This window comes from Impatiens glandulifera, chromosome 3 (genome assembly GCF_907164915.1).
Source record: "Impatiens glandulifera chromosome 3, dImpGla2.1, whole genome shotgun sequence".
Classification (NCBI taxonomy): domain Eukaryota; kingdom Viridiplantae; phylum Streptophyta; class Magnoliopsida; order Ericales; family Balsaminaceae; genus Impatiens; species Impatiens glandulifera.
Window position 1 is genome coordinate 65,305,506 of NC_061864.1, and position 18,553 is coordinate 65,324,058.

The window sequence follows — 18,553 nt, forward strand, 5'->3', positions numbered from 1 at the left end:
TATTTGTTTGGTTAATATTTACTATCTCATTTAAAAATATTAATATATAAAAAAAATGTTAATTTATAGAACAAATGAGTGGTTTTAAAAATTAAGTTAATATTTTAATTTAGTATGTTTAGTTTTAATTATATATTATATTTATAAAATTAAATAATTTATTAATTAAATGAGAATGTAATAGATTTAGAAAAAAATGTTAATGCAAAGTTGAGTAGCTTAGGTCATATGACTAATTATGTTTATGTCGTTTCGTGTGTATACTCGTGCTCGTGTCATGTCTATACTCGTGTTGAGTCTGTGTCGACTCGTGACCGTGTTACAATCGTATAAACCCATAATCGTGTCGTGATCGTGTTGTCTCGTGTTTGCGTCATGGCCGACCCACGACTCGAGTGATATAATATTATATTGTATCATTCTGTACTAATATCGTGTTGAATCGTGTCGGTTCGTGTTGATTCAACCTATTTCTCAACACTACCTCACACAAATTGATTTTTAATCTCATAGCAAAAGTCATGTTTTGAGTCTCTCTAATCTCGGCGAATAGAAAACAATCAAGTTATTGCTCCTTAACCTCGAATTAGATTGAAAACCTTGTAAACCAAGTGAATTAATGTTATCTAATAAACAAATCAAACGAGAATGTGTTGAAAAAAAGAACTCTTTAATGGTAGTGGTCTCTTTAATAGTCACGATGGGTTTTCAGGCCAGAATATACCCTCCTGGTGGTGTTTGGCAAAACGACACGAATGAGCACACTACGGGATTATCCATATTGAATGACAAAACTAAGGATTATTATAAGGTATTTTTTATTTCGAAATACAATAGGATTCACAATATCTCTAAGTGTGATATTCATATTAATAAGTGGATTACCCTTTATGAATAAATTACTCATGTGGTTACTGGTTTTACTTACATGGTAACATTGCTTTTCTACTCTAATAAAGACACTTATATTTTATTTCTTCACCCTAAAGGGTAACATTGAGATGTAAATATTTCGATATTTATAGAGGTTCTTTGGAAGGGTTGATGGCCCTTCTTTTCCTCGCACACACAATCTGCTTAACTTACATTGTAATTAAGATCATAAAGTCATTTAAGTTTGATATATATCTTTCAAGAAGGGTGTTAATATTATTTGATCAACTTGTTAAATTAAGTTGATGTTTTATTTTATTATGTACTAATTATTATCAATGTTGTTCAATGTAGAGTTGGGCAATGGGTTCGATCAACACGAACCGGCACGATCTAACATGATATTAGTATGGATGACACGATACGATATTATATCACTCGGGTCGTGGATTGGACACGACACAAACACGAGACGACACGATCACAACACGATTATGAATATATATACGATCGTAACACGGTCACGAGTCTATACGGACATGACACGAGTATAAACATGACACGAATATAAACACAACATGAGTACGAGTATACACACGAAACTACATAAACACAATTAGTCACATGACCTAAATACTCAACTTAACATTAACATTTTATCTAAATCTATTTACATTTTCATTTAAATAAATTATTTAATTTTATAAATGTAATATATAATTAAAACTAAACATACTAAATTAAAATATTAACTTAAATAATAAGAATTAAAATAAAATAAATAAATTATATGACTAGAAAGATATCAGTTTTCTAATAATTCTCTCTAATATTAATTTTATTACTTTATTAAATTTTTATAAATTTAAAATTATTTTATAATTTTAATAATTATTAATACATTAAATAATAATTTAATTTTACTAATATAATAATATATATTTATAATTTATACCAACCTTTCTATTAAATTATAATATAATAATATATATTTATAAATATGTCAACTAGAAATTTATTTTAATTTTTACCCACATTTTCCATTTCCTTTCTTAAATTACTCACATCATTTTTCCATTTTTTTCTTCAAATTATCCACATTTACATTAATATCCTCAAACTAACCGTCTTTCTAAATATATTTATGTTCTCAATAAATTGATAAATTATTTAATTTTATAAATTATTATCTAATTTTATTTGAATAATTATTTGTAAGTTAAAAAATATTTTTTAAATAATTGATATTTAAATTATATTTTTAGCTCATTAAATTAATTTAAATTTTTTAAATTAAAATAAATTAATTAATTAATAATTATATTTTATAATTTTTAGTAACAATATATTTAATATATATATATATATATATAAATAATTAATATGAGTTTTTAAGACACGACATGATACACATGAAAACGGGCATCGACACGAAATAATTAGTTCAAAACTCTAATCAAAATAATACGAAATGCGAATTTAAATCCGAGTTAGCACAACACGAATTAACACAACACGAAAGAGCACGTGGATCTTAATATTTTGAGTGGGTCAAGACACGACACAACACGCATAAGATTGAGACACGACACGACACAATTGAAAGTCTAATACAATTTATCCGAGTCGAATACGGTCATTTATGGATGATATCCCGCTCTAGTCGAATGTTACATAAAAACAAATTATTATGTTTGAGAGTGAGCAAGACATATTTATACTCTTGTTTATTTAGTATAAATAAATTTATTGTTATGTAGTGTATATTTATGAGTATAATTTGTTTCTTTTGGGAACCCTCAAACTTCATGAAAGGAGCATTGACAATCTTGTTTGGAATATATATATATATATATATATATATATATATATATATATATATATATATATATATATATATTACCAAAGAAAATAAATACACATCTAATTATGAATATCTATTAATTTTATATAATATATAAAATTTGAATTAAAAGATTTATAAATCTATTTTTTTTTTAAAACGGCTTAATATGGAAAATCTGTTTCACCCAAATTATGTTTTAATTGATATCTTTGTCTTTGAATATAAATTTTATTTTTTAAATTATCATAATAATATAATTATAAAGTTTCATTTTTTTTAGGAACCTTAGACTTTTAATTTGAAACAAAAAAAAATCATATTTTAAATATTTTTTCAAAAATATTTTTTTTATTCAAAAGTGTTATATATTTATATTATTAAAATACGAATAAGGACTATGAATTAAATTGAGATGATATAATTTATTAGAGTTCATTAACTATAGTTTAGTTAATTGTATTTTAAAAAAAATATAAGATCATCACCGTTAAGAAGTAAATGACAATAGATAACACACAATATATATAAAAAATAGTCTAGAGATTAGACGTTTACAAAAATATTCATAAAGATAAAAAAAAAAATAATCCTAATAACAATAAGAATATATTTCAAGATAACATATTTAGATATTTAATATTTTTATACTATCTATCCAAAAAAAAATTATATTTTATGTAACTAATGTTCATAACAAACTTAACTAGAAACATATTTTGAAAATATTTTTAAAAAACAAATGAAAAATCTTAATAATATTGTATTTATTTGAAAACACTTCTGTATATATATTTAGAAGCGTTTTCAAATAGATACAACATTATTAAAAAAATTCATTTATTTTTTAAAAAATCATCTATAATTAATTCGAATAATATGTCAATCAATCGGTGGATGGATGGTTGATTATTCAAATCTGATTGTCTTAATTATTATTTTTCAAATTAAGCTTATTCCTTTTCTTAGTAGTAATTGAGATAATTATCATTTTTTTTTCATTTTCTAAATAAATTTATTCTAATTTATCTTTGAATTAGAGTCTATCTTCATGTTTTTACAAGTTTTTTACCATTTTTACTAAATAATTAAATGATTAGTTATAATTTGACATAAAAACATATTTGTTAGGTTGTTTATTAATTGTCAATTTTGATAATTTTTATTCTCGCATGAAATATTTGATAAAAAATCATTTTAGACACTGTTCAATCAGTTTGTTCGATTTATATTTCTCATAGTTCGAGATATTATGAGTCATCTAAAAAAATATGAGATTATTATATTATTTAACTTCAATATTCTTATTTAATTTTTTTATTTTTTTTTTATAAATTAATTTGAATTATGTAATTCTTTATTTAAATTAATAATAACTAATTATTTAAAAAAGAATCATCTTTATAAGAAATTAAGTACTCCAAAAAAAAAACATGCTTCATTCTCTTATATATATATATACACATGATGATGTCTTCAATCTAGCTAGCTAGAGCTAGATCATTGAGGTTTAAAGAAATGAACTTCAATTCCATCAGTAACAATAGTCCATATAGCTCCAAAAACCACAAGAAAACTAAGAATTATTCCTAACCCACCCAAACCCCAATTAATAACCCACATCAAACTATACCTATCAGGTTTCTTAATCATAACCCACATCAAACATGGATAAGCCATTGTAACTGGCAATGCTAAACCACCTATCAATCCAGCCAAGCTCTGAAGAAAAGGAAGCGCAATCGAGACAAAGAAAGCTAACCCAGCGAAGAAGAATCGAAACCCTGATCGAATCCACCATGGACAGGGCTTGTGAATGCTGATAGTGTATTTGGATTCTAACTTGTCAAAAACCGGCATGGCATAAATTTGGAAAGACATTAAACAGTGAATAACCACTAGAAGACTGGTCAGTCCTAGAATGAACTTTGATGTATCATGTTTATGGTATTTGTGTAAGGCTGTTAACATCCCTCCTTGTGATGGTATCTGCAATTTCATTTCAAAAACTTATATAAGAGATCAAAGATTACGGGTTCTCCTCTAAATAATTCGCAAATAGTAATGATTACCAGTTCCCCATATGCCCAATAGCCTCCAATTGCAAGTGGAAATAAACAGAAAGCAATAATCAAATAAGAGAATTTCACTCCTTTCCACATTGATACACGAGATGGGTTTTTCAAACTAGACGGCATTGTACCCTGCAATGAATTGAATATGAATATGAATATGAATCTGAATTGGGTTTTGGATTTCAAGAATAGAAATTGTAAATACCTGAATTTCAAGAACAAGATTGTGACCTCTGAAAGCGAAAGCAATAATTCCCAATGCATTCAACACATCTCGAAGCCTGGCAACATTTGAAGTATTATCCGGCAGACCGTAGGAAACTCCGGCGATTCGTTGTTTGGAAATAGAGAGAACCCATATGAGAGTACAGTAAGTGACGGCGGAGATTGCTCCGATGAGAGAAACTCCGGCGATTGAGTTGAGATTGGGGAGTTGAGCCAATAAGGCGGCGGCGACGGTGAAGACGACGTACCACTCGAGGGTGGAGAGACGGTGGAGATTTTGGCAGGAGGAAGAGGTGGAGGAGGAAGAGGTGTCGCAAACGACGTCGTATAAGATCTTAGTGGTTCCACCTCCTATCATTATTAGGGCTACACAGGCTCCTCCTGATAGATACATGGTCGGTAACAGAGCCAGTAATTTCCCTCTTTTTTCACCTAATTAATAATATAATATAATATACCCCATTAATTAACTTTCATATATTTTAATTTATAACTTATAGCAGTCAAACACAATAATTAATTTCTTTTATGAGATATTAATTATCAATACTTGAAAAAAAAAATGAAGGGTAAAACACATGCAAGAACTCATAATATATTATGAATGATAATAACATACATTATTAGTGATATATATATAACAAAAGAATATTTATTTGATTGTTATTTGAGGTCCAACTTTTTTTATCAATTGGGATTTGAAGTTTAAATTACGGGTTATAATTATCAAAATTTTATTCAGGTGAGTTTCTCAAACTAATGAATTTGTTGGGTTAGTGGGTTGTAACGATTGAAGAACTTGTTCTAAGATATTAAAATGTTACATGTTCGATTCTCACTTAATGTTTCTATCATATTAATTCTTCTTAATGAACTTTGTTTTTTTACTTTAGAATTTTATTTTTCTTTCTTAACTAATTTATAATATTTGTAAAAACATATATATATCAACCTTATTTTATCTTTTTTTATTTATTCTCACATATGACGCATTTTTTAAAACATTCAAACTAAATTCGATAGATTGAAACACGTATATCTCAAAAAAAATATACTTACTTTAAAACATAAATACGTCAAAATTGATAAATTATACACAAATTTATGTCGTTTTAAAATTTTATAGAAAATAAATATCAAATATATCTATATTCAAATTTTTTCAAATATTTTTTTAGAACATACAAATCAACTTAACAAACTAAAATTGGTAGATCTCGAAAAAATACTCACAAAAATTAATACATCCAAAACGTATATAATTATTATTTTATTTATAAACGTGTCGAATTAATTAGGAAAGCGAAATTATATGTTATAATAACAAAACGCGTTTTGTCCCTTTAGAAAAATATTTTAAATTATTAAAATTTTGATAATTGGAATTTCGTGGGCTCATAATTCATATAACAATTTGGTATTGAATATAGATGATATTTGAAAACATACGAGTCTAACTGTTTGAAAGAAGTTAAACAATCTCATAACTCGATTATAAAATGCAAGAATGTGTTAGGATTTTTAATTATGGCCGAGCCTTTCAAGTTCTTTAATTCAAGAAACGGGTTCTTGATGCTGGAATTCAACACTCTAGCGCAGCGGATATAGAATTAGAGGAGAATTCGAGGTTAAGGAGAGAAGAGCCGAGGGGGAGGAGAGAAATACCACTAGATCACACCTAGCGGTCCAAGAAGGCGGAGGAGGGCCGAGAGATAACTTAAACACCAAGTTCCAAAATATTCAATTCATAGCCCCAAAAAGTGGGGTGGGCATCACCATTTAAAGAGGCTGATTTACCCAAGAGTATTCGGTTACAACAAACTTCCAACATAACAGAATTCGGTTTCAAAGAAAGATAAAAGAGAAAGTAAACAAAACAGAATTATTCCATAAAAAACATAAACGGGCCCATATGCACACTTGGGCCGAGAGATAGATGCATGAAATATTTTAGGACCGAGGTTTTTGATGAGCCGCACGTAACATAATCCCCCCCTTCGAGATTCGTCGCCCTCGACGAAAAGAACGTGGACTGGTCAGCCTCTAATATGCATCTTCAACTTCAAAACTATTGCTTCGGTCGGGCTTCGGCACATTCAGCAAAAGTCGCAGCATAAGACCGTATTTTCACAAAAAACATTCGGCAGAATCGCTTCAGTAGTGGAACTGGCCGGGTCCTTGCGGTCCTTCGCGCTGCTGGGTCGCTTGCCACTCCGCCCCTGTCTAGAATTTCTGTGCACCCAAGGTCGAGTTTTTCAGTGTTTAGAGCTGGCCTTGGTTGCTGCAATGTCCCCAGCGCCTGGTGCAAAAATAATTTCTTACAACTTCGATTAAACTCCATACTTGGCTCAAAAATCCATGCCAAGTCTTTTTCCCGAACCAGCATAACAGCAGCATCAAATGAGCCATAGCTTCTAATTAGATCATTAGGAATATCTTCCAAAGTCATTGCAGCTAGTGAAACAGTTTGGCCTTCGGTCTTACTCTTTACTTGCATTTTGGCAGCAACATTATATTCATCTAAGGTCTTTTCCAGCTGGTTTCCATGCATCAAACTGGCCTGCGACCGAGGAATCCCTTTAAGGACCGTGGTTCTATCTTGCTTATCATAAGATAGGGTCAGCTTTTCAAAGTCCCAAGAAGACGGGCCTAGAGTAATCAGCCATTCAATTCCCAGCACAATATCATATCCGTCCATGGAAATTACCTTCATTTCTGTTTGGTATTCATTGCCTTCCATCGACCATTTCAAGTCCTTGCAAACACTAGAACATAAAACATTAGATCCATCAACCACTCTAACCGATTGTACCTGGGTTGCTATGCTTTTGTGGTCTATTTTCTCCAAAATCCTGCTATTGATAAAATTATGGGTGCTGCCTGTGTCGATCAAGATCACCACCGGCAGGTTCCCAATTTTGCCAAGAATCTGGAGCGTTTGGAAGGCTTTAGACCCGGTCAGGGCATGTAAGGATATGGCTGGTTCATCCCTTGAGCCGAGCAATGAAGGAAAATCATCCAAAACAGGTTCTTGGTCAGGTTCTTGATCTTCTTGATTGGCCGAAACCATGAATAACTTGGATTTACACCTATGGTTTGGTTGCCATTTTTCATTGCAAGAATAGCATAGACCCTTCTTTCGCTTTTCATCCATTGAGGCTGAGTCTAATTGCTTAACATGGCCCTGGTTTGCATTGGAAGAGGACCCATACGATGAATTCTTGAAGTCAGTATTGGTGCTCGGCCCGGCTGTGTTGGTATTGGATGGCGTGGGCAGCAATGATGCTTCAGCGCTGTACAAGTTACCACTGCTCATTAAGGACCGATATGTTGCTTCTTGGACTTTAGCCATGGCCATTGCTTCGTTTAAAGAATCTGGAAATCGCAGCCTAATGCAGTTTGCAATTTCTTCCCTTAGACCGGACAAATAACAATCAATGACGTAGTCCCTTGGCATATGTAATAACTTTTGAGAGATCGACATGTACCGGAGATTATATTCTTGAACCGACCCAACCTGTTTTAAGTTCATTAGCTGTCTCATTGGTGTATCATGTATAGATGGCCCGAATTGAGTCATAAGGTCTCTCTTGAACACGGCCCAAGATAGGGCCTCCATATGATTTCGGTTTTGAAGATATGACCCGTACCACATTCTTGCTTCTCCAGAAAAATGAATGGGGGCGATTTCTAATTTCGTGGCATCCTTAGTTTTGTCCACTCTGAAAAATTGCTCGGCAGAAATTAGCCAGCCTTCGACATCCGACCCATCAAACCGAGGAAAATCGACCTTGGTTAGCCGAGTAGGAGGAGCATAGTGTTGGTCGCGGTTCTGGCCAGGGTGCGGGGGCCTAAATGATGAAGGACCGTGGCAAGAATTATCTTCATAGGGTCTGTGGCGGGGTTCTTGCACGTTTCCAGATGCCCCGCTCTCAAGGGCCGCCATTCTTTCTTCGGCCACATCAAATCTATGGTCTATGGCAGCTTGCATTGCTGCTGTTTGCTGGGACAAGTTTTCAATCAGGGTCTTGAGCGCATCCATTTCCGATTGCTGGCGAGTTTCTACCATGTTGAGAATCGGTCAGCTCTGATACCAAGATGTTAGGATTTTTAATTATGGCCGAGCCTTTCAAGTTCTTTAATTCAAGAAACGGGTTCTTGATGCTGGAATTCAACACTCTAGCGCAGCGGATATAGAATTAGAGGAGAATTCGAGGTTAAGGAGAGAAGAGCCGAGGGGGAGGAGAGAAATACCACTAGATCACACCTAGCGGTCCAAGAAGGCGGAGGAGGGCCGAGAGATAACTTAAACACCAAGTTCCAAAATATTCAATTCATAGCCCCAAAAAGTGGGGTGGGCATCACCATTTAAAGAGGCTGATTTACCCAAGAGTATTCGGTTACAACAAACTTCCAACATAACAGAATTCGGTTTCAAAGAAAGATAAAAGAGAAAGTAAACAAAACAGAATTATTCCATAAAAAACATAAACGGGCCCATATGCACACTTGGGCCGAGAGATAGATGCATGAAATATTTTAGGACCGAGGTTTTTGATGAGCCGCACGTAACAGAATGTTATTAAAATTATGAGAGGTTACTAACCGAAAGCTGCCATGGCAAGCTGAAGATACCGACTGAATCGAACACCATTAACCGCCTCATGAAGCTCAATCAATAACCATAATGTATACATTTGCCATACAAACGCCAAACAAAGACTCAATATACCCCATGTCCTGCACCACCCACCAAAAATTCAGTTCCATTTCAATATTATGATTATTCTATAGTACTATGAAAACTCACTTAGTATAACTAAGTGGTAGACCGTAAAAACTAAGATTCTCAAACTTTTGTCTTTGAGTTTCTAAAAATATTACAAACACAAAATAAATTACCAGCCAAGCGCGGTGAAAGCCAAGGGAAGAACGAGAGCCTGAAATCCGATACCGGAGCTAAGAGTATGAAAAGCTGCATAATAAGCGTTCCCATTTCTTGACTCGGTAATTGGTAGCCATGCTTCATGCGGGTGGAGCTTCGTTAGCTGCCCCACTTCTTCCAAGTACACCCTCATGCTCCTCACCGCCTTCAAAACCGGGGTGGTAACCGCCCTGAAGGAACCGTTTGGAGTTTCCGACACAGATTGTATTCCACCAAATGAAGATCGACCTGAAACAGACAACAATTGTGGCAGCTTATCATCTTTTGGGGTTTCTATGACGGCGGCAATGTCTGTTGTTGGATTATCAGTACTCGTCATTTGCACTATATGATCTTCCATGATTGAAAAATTTAGTTGTGAGAGTTTAATTTGACTTGAGAATATATTTATAGGATGGGAGCTAGAGATCTGGAATGGAAGGATACTGAAAATTGGAATAATTATATAATAATTTGTTTGGTGGGTAATAGTGCAACCATATAATCATTGTAGTTAAATAATATAATAAAAAATTCATATAAATTTGTTATTAATCATAAATTAAAGTGTCATATAACTTTTCATGATTGTGCTTCTCTTTTATTTATTTATTTTTTCATTTATTAGTGGTGAGATATATAGTTCCTTCAATCAAACAAAAGCTTTTTTTAACTTTTTGTAGAATCTTTTGTTTTATAGTTTGGATCTGAAACATTAAATTTTTTGTGACTTCATTATCTAATGAATGGATGAATCGAATATTCAATCTCGGCCACTTAATAAATATCATAGAATATTCAATCTCGGCCACTTAATAATTATCATAAATAATTATATAATTGTCGGTCCAAAGTGTAACATTAATTTGACAAAAAGAAATAATATAGTCAAGTAAGATAGGAGTTCTTATATTATTAATATTGTTATTATGGCAATTACACCAATTTAATTAGCATGTGATAATACAGGCAGATATATGTCACTGCAAACATCATGTCCCATTGAGAAACTAGGTAGGGCTATAGAATAGCACTACATATGATTATAAATGTTATTGAATCTAATTTTATCTTAAACCTAACAAAAATAATTTGCTTTTGGAAAGTTATAATTGACATTCCACTAAGAGAGTGAACATTTATTTGTATAGGTAGGGATAATTGATATTATTATTAGAAGGGGAGAAAATTATCGTTAGAAGGGGAGAAAATTATAAATATTATCGTTAGATCGAAAATGTCGATTTTTGCAAAATATCGATTTTTGGATAAATTGAAAAAAAATGTTAAGTTTAATACCAATATCGATACCGAAATTATTGGTACGATAAATTAGATATCAAATTTTCAAAATTTCGATATATTATTTTATACCAAATAATATTTATAAATTAAAAATGTATATAAAAGTTATAAAGAAATAAATAATGATTAATAAAATTATAAATATTTGTACTTTAATTTTTATTTCAAAAATTAGATTCTTGCATTTATTATTGTTTTGTGTTAAAGATATAATACTGCTACTCTATACCACCGAAATTAAGTTATACAAAAATCAGGTATACTGAATTCAAATTATGGGAAATTATTGATTTTTTTATATCAAAATTTTGATAAAAGTATAAGTTACGAATAAAATAATTAATATATAACTAATACACCTTAATAATTATGACGTTTTTTAATGATAGTTTTGGAAATTCCATATAATTATGATTCATATATTAAGAACTTTGTGTTGGTTAATTTTTATTTATTTTTATTTTATTTTTTAATGTTTCAATTTTGTTAATCATTTTCATTTTTCATAATATATAAAATATTTTAAAATTATATATATATATATATTTACGCAAACACTTATCACTAAAACAATCATTATTTTAATAAAGTTAAGGTTTTTCAATGGATAATTACATTGCAGATATATTCTTTAAAACCTCGGTTTGAGACTTTTTTTCTATTATAAAAATGATGAACTATTATTATTTAAATGATATTTATAAATAAAATATTTATGTCATTAATTTAATAATCAAATTTTAGAAAATTAAGAATTATTACAACGAAATCTTTAAAATTTCAACTCACACACTAAGAAACTTAAATTTGACAATTCTATCCTTTAATAATATATATTGTATTAGTGTACAATTTGTCAATAAATAAATAACTAGTTACAGAGAAAATTGTGAAATTAAAAGAAATGATTTTTTTTTTCCATTTGTAATCTTCCTTCTCAAAACACAATCTCAACAATTTGCCTCAATAATATTATATTTAATTTATTATCTTTTTTTACTTAAAAACTATAATATATATTTTTAATATATAAATATATATTGACAAATTAATAAATAATAAAAAGAGAAATTATTAATGAAGAAAAAAAGAAATATTTTTTTTTAATTTTATTCTTTAGTTATCAAGTCTCTTCACCCTCCACGTTATTTCAATAAAATCTCATTTTCAAATCCAACACATCAAATAAAACAAATACTTTTAAGTAGTGGAGGCGTGGAATAATAGCACATAAAATGTTTTCATATAATTGTACGTTGTTTGAGTGCGTAGGGACATATATGCAATTGCAAACACATAAATTTGCTGATTTTATTAATTAAATATTTATATCTTAAATTAGTATTTTATTATGTTTATAATTATCATTCTAGTTCAATTTTAAAAATTATTAAAATTAAGAGTGAAAATGATTTTATTTGTATTTAATAACAATAACAAAACACAAATTTTATGATTATAAAATAGGTTGGTTCATTGCATGTGATGGCTCATTGCATGTGATGACATAAAGAATGATGTCACAAAAGCCTTTCTTAAATTTTATTTTTTAAATAGTGTGTAATAATGAGAACATCATGACTTATTTTAGATATGACTATCTACAATATAATTTAATTTTTTATTTAAATTTCAGATAGAAAAAATCTTTAGTTTTGTTGTGTATTGTCTCTTTATTTTATTTTTTTGTTTATTTACTTTAAGATAACCTCAACTTAAAGTGATATAGATGAATATATTTATATTTTTGTATTTTATTACTATGGATGTAATTAACTTTTTATGAAAATGAATCTCATTTATTTAGAAGTTTCCTTTAAATAAAAGTTATGATATAAATTAAAGTTGAATTATTGAGTTATAGCATTAGTTTATTAAAATGTACACCCAAAGTTGTTCATGACCTATATATGATGACATCAAGAATGATGTTACTTTTATTTTTTTTACTAATTGTCATCAATGATGTATGCTAATGGGTGGGTGTCTAAAAAATCTTGTTTATAGATTTCATTTATTTACAAAATTGTATAATTTTAGTTTTAAGCTTAATTTAATCATATTCTGGAATTGACCTCCCATGTCTAAGTTAAGAAATTGAAATCTCTCACATCATAAAATAACATAAAATTTGACCTTATTATAATTGATTTTTGTGATTTGCTAGCTAAAATAAACAAGTCATCTTTTATAGAAATATTCTTAGAAGGACAATCAAATTTGAAAGCTTGTCCTCTATTGATGACATTTATAAAGTAGAAATTGAGGTAAGTATACAAATAATTATCAATTTGATTACTTGGTAAGTGTTTTTTATTCATTCATTTTGATGGAAGGATATAAAACAAAACAACTTTTTTTTAAATACTAAGCAAGTCTTAAAAGACTAGAAATGAATTTAAACAAAAGATTATATATAACTTAAAATGAAAAAAAAAAATTACTAACACAACAAAAACTAAAACAAATTAAAAGGGAGAAGGAGAACCTATTTATTTTAGAAGACTCAAAATTTGTTTGGATTGTATTTGGTTATATATGTAATAAGTTTTTTTTTAAATGAAATTTTGAACAATTAAGTTATTTAATATATTAAAATTTCAATTTTTTTAAAGTGAGTCTTTTTCATTCAGTCCATAGATCTTTCTTTAAAAGCTTTATCTAATGTCTGCAGTTTAGAAAATTCTTTTCAATTAGTGTCTCAAGAACAATGCCAAACGTTTGACGAACATTTACTGATATATGCTCGATACAGATCGAGGATTTGATCGGTTTTTCTACTTAGTTCTAACAGTTAGAGTTAACTAATACTTAAGAAAACAATCGAAACACGATTACACAGCAGATCAAGCGATCGAGGTGACATTACTATATATGCTAAATGATTAATCATAATTATTAATTCAATATGAGTAATGAATTGGACCTTGATATTAGGCCGTGCCTTGGCTTTCTGGATAGCCTATAACTTTGTCTTTGCCTTTCTAGACAGCCTATAATTTGGAGCGTATTTTGTCTTTTTTTTTATTCGGTTGCTTGGACAACGAACTTTCCCGAGCTCTCGTGATCGATTAGTTAGAGTCATGGAAAAGTATAATAGATTAAGTTGATGTTTTATTTCACTATGTATTATCAATGTTACTGTCCAAGGAGAAGAAAATCGTAATAATATTATGTAGTTAAATATAAATTGAATATACACTCTATAACAATAACTTATTATATCAAACACAATAATTTGTTTTGTGACATTGGATAGTAACATTGATAATACATAGTGAAATAAAACATCAACTTAATCTATCAAGTAATTGATCAAATAATTTGAACACTCTTCATATATAGTAAGATGATGAAAGATATATATCAAACTTGAATGACTCTATGATCACTCATCTTCTTGTTTTTATTCCCAACTGTTGGTCTCCTCGACATAATAATATAAATTAAGCGAATTGTGTGCGCGACGAAAAGAAGGACCATCAACCCCATCCAAGCAGTTACAGCATAAAATAGAATATCTCCACCCTTAGTGTCAGTGTCATTAAGTATATCTTTGCCTTTATTACTGGTGGAGAAAAACAATGCCACCATGTAAGTAAAACCAGTGGCAGTGATTGCCACCCATAAGATCATCATGAGTAGCCACATGATCAATTTATTCCGAAAGGGTAATCCACTTATCGACATGAATATCACACTCACAGATGATGTGAATCCTATTGTATTCGATATTAAAAATATCATATAGCTATCCTTGTTTTTGTCTTTCAGTACAGATAATCCCGCAGTGTGCCCATCATTGTCCTCTTGCCAAACACCGCCAGGAGGGTATATTCCAGCTTGGAAACCCATTGTGGCAATTAGAGAGGCAACCACCATTAAAGATTCTTTTTTTCTTTTCACCCATTCTCGTTTTATCTCTTTATCAGACAACATTAATTCACTTGGTATACCAGGATTCATGTCTTTCTTTCTTAAGCTTGTCGATTTAATCGAAAACTGAGAATTATGGGAACCAATAACTTGATTGTTTTCTACTCCCCGAGATTGGAGAGACTCGAAAATGCTCATGTCTTTGACATGTCTTCTACTATGAGATAAAATATCAATTGGTGTGAGGCCCAAGGAGTTTTGTGTGGTAACCTCTATATTGGTGTTACCAACCAAAAATCTTACAATCTGCATATCATATGACAAAATATTGTCATAAAAGGATTCATTGTTAAATATAATTATTACTATTTTGAAGAAGAATTTTATGAATCAAATTGATTGATCTTACTTTATTAATGTAGTTTTTAATCAATGTAACTACATTTTTTTTATTCTTATTATTTTTTAAATATTTTAAATATAATAAAATATAACGAATTATTTAATACACAAAATATGAAAATAAGAACAAAAAGACATCTATCTTTCAATAAATTATATATGTGATTAACTTCATATGAAATTCATTGACTTTTTCTTCTTTGATTATTTAGATAGAAACTATCCTAAATAATCAATTTCTTTTTATTATAATTTTATTTAAAAGGTCAATAATATATAAAATATAAAAAGTTGTAGGTAAAAAAAAACATTACAAATCTTATTGAATTGGCCAATTATCTTTACCGTTTTTGACAAGGATTAATTTTAATTTCTCAGTTGTTCAATTCTTAATAAAAAAATATCCAAAACTAAAGTTAAAGTTTGCTAATTTTTTTAAAGTGAAAACTTGAATGGTTTGTTCTTATTAATGTAATTAAGTCCACAAGTTTGTCCTTATTATGTAATAAAGTCCACCGAATTGAATAATGATTTTCAAAATGAATAGATGAAATTGCATTAATATCCTACCTCAAGTTGCTTATTAGCCACAGCCAAATGTAGAATAGTATTACCATGAGCATCAAATGAATTCAAAAACTCTTTATCCCCAACCCTTTGCACCAACATTTCCAAAGCCTCCATCTTGTTATTCTCCACACAAATATGCAAGATTGTGTCTCCCTCATCTAGTTTGACCCTAGCTGCCTCCGGTTCAGCCTCAACGAGCTTTCTTAAAACATTGACACGACCCTTTGTTGCTGCCAAGTGTAATGGATTCATCCCGTTCTGATCAAGTGCAAAACACATGTTTTTGTTTACTTGTAGCAAAGATTTCACGATTTCTATGTACCCTTTGGCTGATGCAAGATGGAGAGGTGTCAAGCTTCGCGAATCGAGCTCCTTAGCCAACTCAGGCTTGAGAGCTAGAATCGATTTGACAAAGTCCAAGTGCCCAAACATAGAAGCCAAGTGTAAAGGGGTTTCGTGAAAAGTATAGATGGTGTAAGGATCTAGTATGAGAGGGTCCTCTTGGATTAGCCTATTCAAAGAGGCAACATTGCCTTCCTTTGCAGCATCAAATAGTCTTTGATCTTTTCCTTGTTTTATCTCCATCTATGAATATTGAATTATATCTATATATCTCTCTAAACAAGGAAAAGATGGAGCAATATTTATAAGAAGAATGATAAACAATAAAACAACATAACAAACAAAGGCCAAATTGGGAATAATAGTTTTAAATGTTGTATACGTAGCAATTACTAATTAAAGTTAGATTTCAACCCTTAAATTATTCCATTTATAAATGAAAATACTAAAATATATCTCATTTTCACTTTTCTTTTTTTTAGTTTAAAGATATTTTAAAAAGAATAACTTGAAAGAACTTGTAGAAAAAAAATTAAATTTATTTTAGTTCAAAAATATATACTTATATCATTTTTATTTTTAATCGTTTTAAATTTATGGCGGTCAACCCACAATTCGACCCACAATTCGATCCAAGTATTCGTATACTTTCATATATATATATATATATATATCCAAATTAACCATAGTTCTCGACCCAATCGTCCAGACACTTTGAAATTAAGCTTAATATATTGATTTTTACTGGTTAATATTTTGATTTTTATTTACTTTTATTTTATTTTTTTAATGTTTCAGATTTGTTGACCATTGTCATTATTCTTTTATTTTATTTTTTTAATGTTTCAGATTTGTTGACCATTGTCATTATTCATAATATATCAAATATTTTAAAAAGACATATTTACGCACACTTATCACTCTACTTAAAACTACTTAAAAGCAAACATTATTTTGATAAAGTTTAAGCTTTTTAGGCTTTTCAATGAATACATTAAATTGCACATTTTAGTGTGAAAGTTATAAGTAACATTTATAAATAAAATATTAATATAATTCATTTGACAAATAAATTTTAGAAAAGAATTATTACAACAAAAATCTTTAAAACTCCAATTGACACACTAAAAAATTTCAATAAGAAATTTCAGTTTGACAATTTGATCCTTTATAATATATATATATATATATATATATATATATATATATATATATATATATATATATATATATATATATATATATATATATATTTATTGGGTTAGTGTAGAATTTGTCTTTACAGAAATATATAGTTATAAATAAAATTTTGAAATTAAAAGAAATGAATTTTTTTTTCAGTTTCAATCTTCCTTCTTAACACACAATCTCAACAAATTATTTCACTAATATTTTATTTGATTTATTTATTATCTTTGATTATTTGATTAATGAGATCATTTTCCCTATTATTACTCTAATATATATATATATAAGTTAACTAAAAGAATATATAAATATATATTGACAAATTAGTAGGACAAAGAAAAATTATTAAGTCTCCTCACCATCCACATTATTTCAATATATATCATTTTCAAATCCAACTCATCATATTAGTAGTGGAGGAGTGCAATAATAGCAAATAAAATGTTTTGATATAATTGTTGTTTGAGTGCGTAGGGACATATGAAATTGCAAACACACAAATTTGTTGATTTTTTTAATTAAATATTTATATCTTAAATTAGTATTTTATTATTATCATTCTAATTCACTTTTAAAAATTATTAAAATTAAGAGTGCAAATGATTTTATTTGTATTTCATATCAATAACAAAATACAAATTTTATAATTATAAAATAGGTTTGGAATACACTCGTGTCTCATTGCATGATTAATTCGCTGTTACCACTACAAGTAGGTATCTCACTCATGAAGTAACATATGTACATTAGTGAAATATTATTTCTCTTATTTGTTAATTTTTTTTTTTTACATATGGCGTTCTTTTAGTGAATATAAACACTACATATACGAGTAACATCGAACTAACCCATGCGATGATGTCAAAAATATGTAACAATAGCCTATCTTAAATTTTATTTTTTAATTAATAGTGTGTAATAATGAGAACA

General features: G+C 29.2%; 2 protein-coding genes across 2 annotated transcripts; both read right to left on the bottom strand.

Moving 5' to 3' along the window:
- Positions 1-4,132: 4,132 nt before the first annotated feature.
- On the bottom strand, positions 4,133-10,399 carry LOC124931521 (lysine histidine transporter-like 8). The gene is made up of 5 exons (XM_047472002.1): positions 9,919-10,399; positions 9,623-9,756; positions 4,997-5,448; positions 4,789-4,920; positions 4,133-4,705 (listed from the first exon to the last, which is right to left on the bottom strand). Exons 1-5 carry the CDS (start codon positions 10,299-10,301, stop codon positions 4,217-4,219), a joined length of 1,590 nt encoding a protein of 529 aa, XP_047327958.1. The 5' UTR covers positions 10,302-10,399; the 3' UTR covers positions 4,133-4,216.
- A 4,091-nt stretch (positions 10,400-14,490) lies between these two features.
- Positions 14,491-16,699, bottom strand: LOC124932562 (ankyrin repeat-containing protein ITN1-like). The gene is made up of 2 exons (XM_047473212.1): positions 16,094-16,699; positions 14,491-15,427 (listed from the first exon to the last, which is right to left on the bottom strand). Exons 1-2 carry the CDS (start codon positions 16,676-16,678, stop codon positions 14,612-14,614), a joined length of 1,401 nt encoding a protein of 466 aa, XP_047329168.1. The 5' UTR covers positions 16,679-16,699; the 3' UTR covers positions 14,491-14,611.
- Between the last annotated feature and the right edge of the window lie 1,854 nt (positions 16,700-18,553).

What these genes read in the sequence shown, in the direction of transcription:
- LOC124931521 (XM_047472002.1), bottom strand. Translation starts at nt 10,301, where the DNA reads ATGGAAGATCATATAGTGCAAATGACGAGTACTGATAATCCAACAACA. An exon ending in GCTTGCCATGGCAGCTTTCG is followed by an intron (nt 5,449 to 9,622) that starts GTTAGTAACCTC and finishes ATTATTAATTAG; the next exon opens with GTGAAAAAAGAGGGAAATTA. An exon ending in ATTGGGCATATGGGGAACTG is followed by an intron (nt 4,706 to 4,788) that starts GTAATCATTACT and finishes ATGAAATTGCAG; the next exon opens with ATACCATCACAAGGAGGGAT.
- LOC124932562 (XM_047473212.1), bottom strand. Translation starts at nt 16,678, where the DNA reads ATGGAGATAAAACAAGGAAAAGATCAAAGACTATTTGATGCTGCAAAG. An exon ending in TGGCTAATAAGCAACTTGAG is followed by an intron (nt 15,428 to 16,093) that starts GTAGGATATTAA and finishes TATGATATGCAG; the next exon opens with ATTGTAAGATTTTTGGTTGG.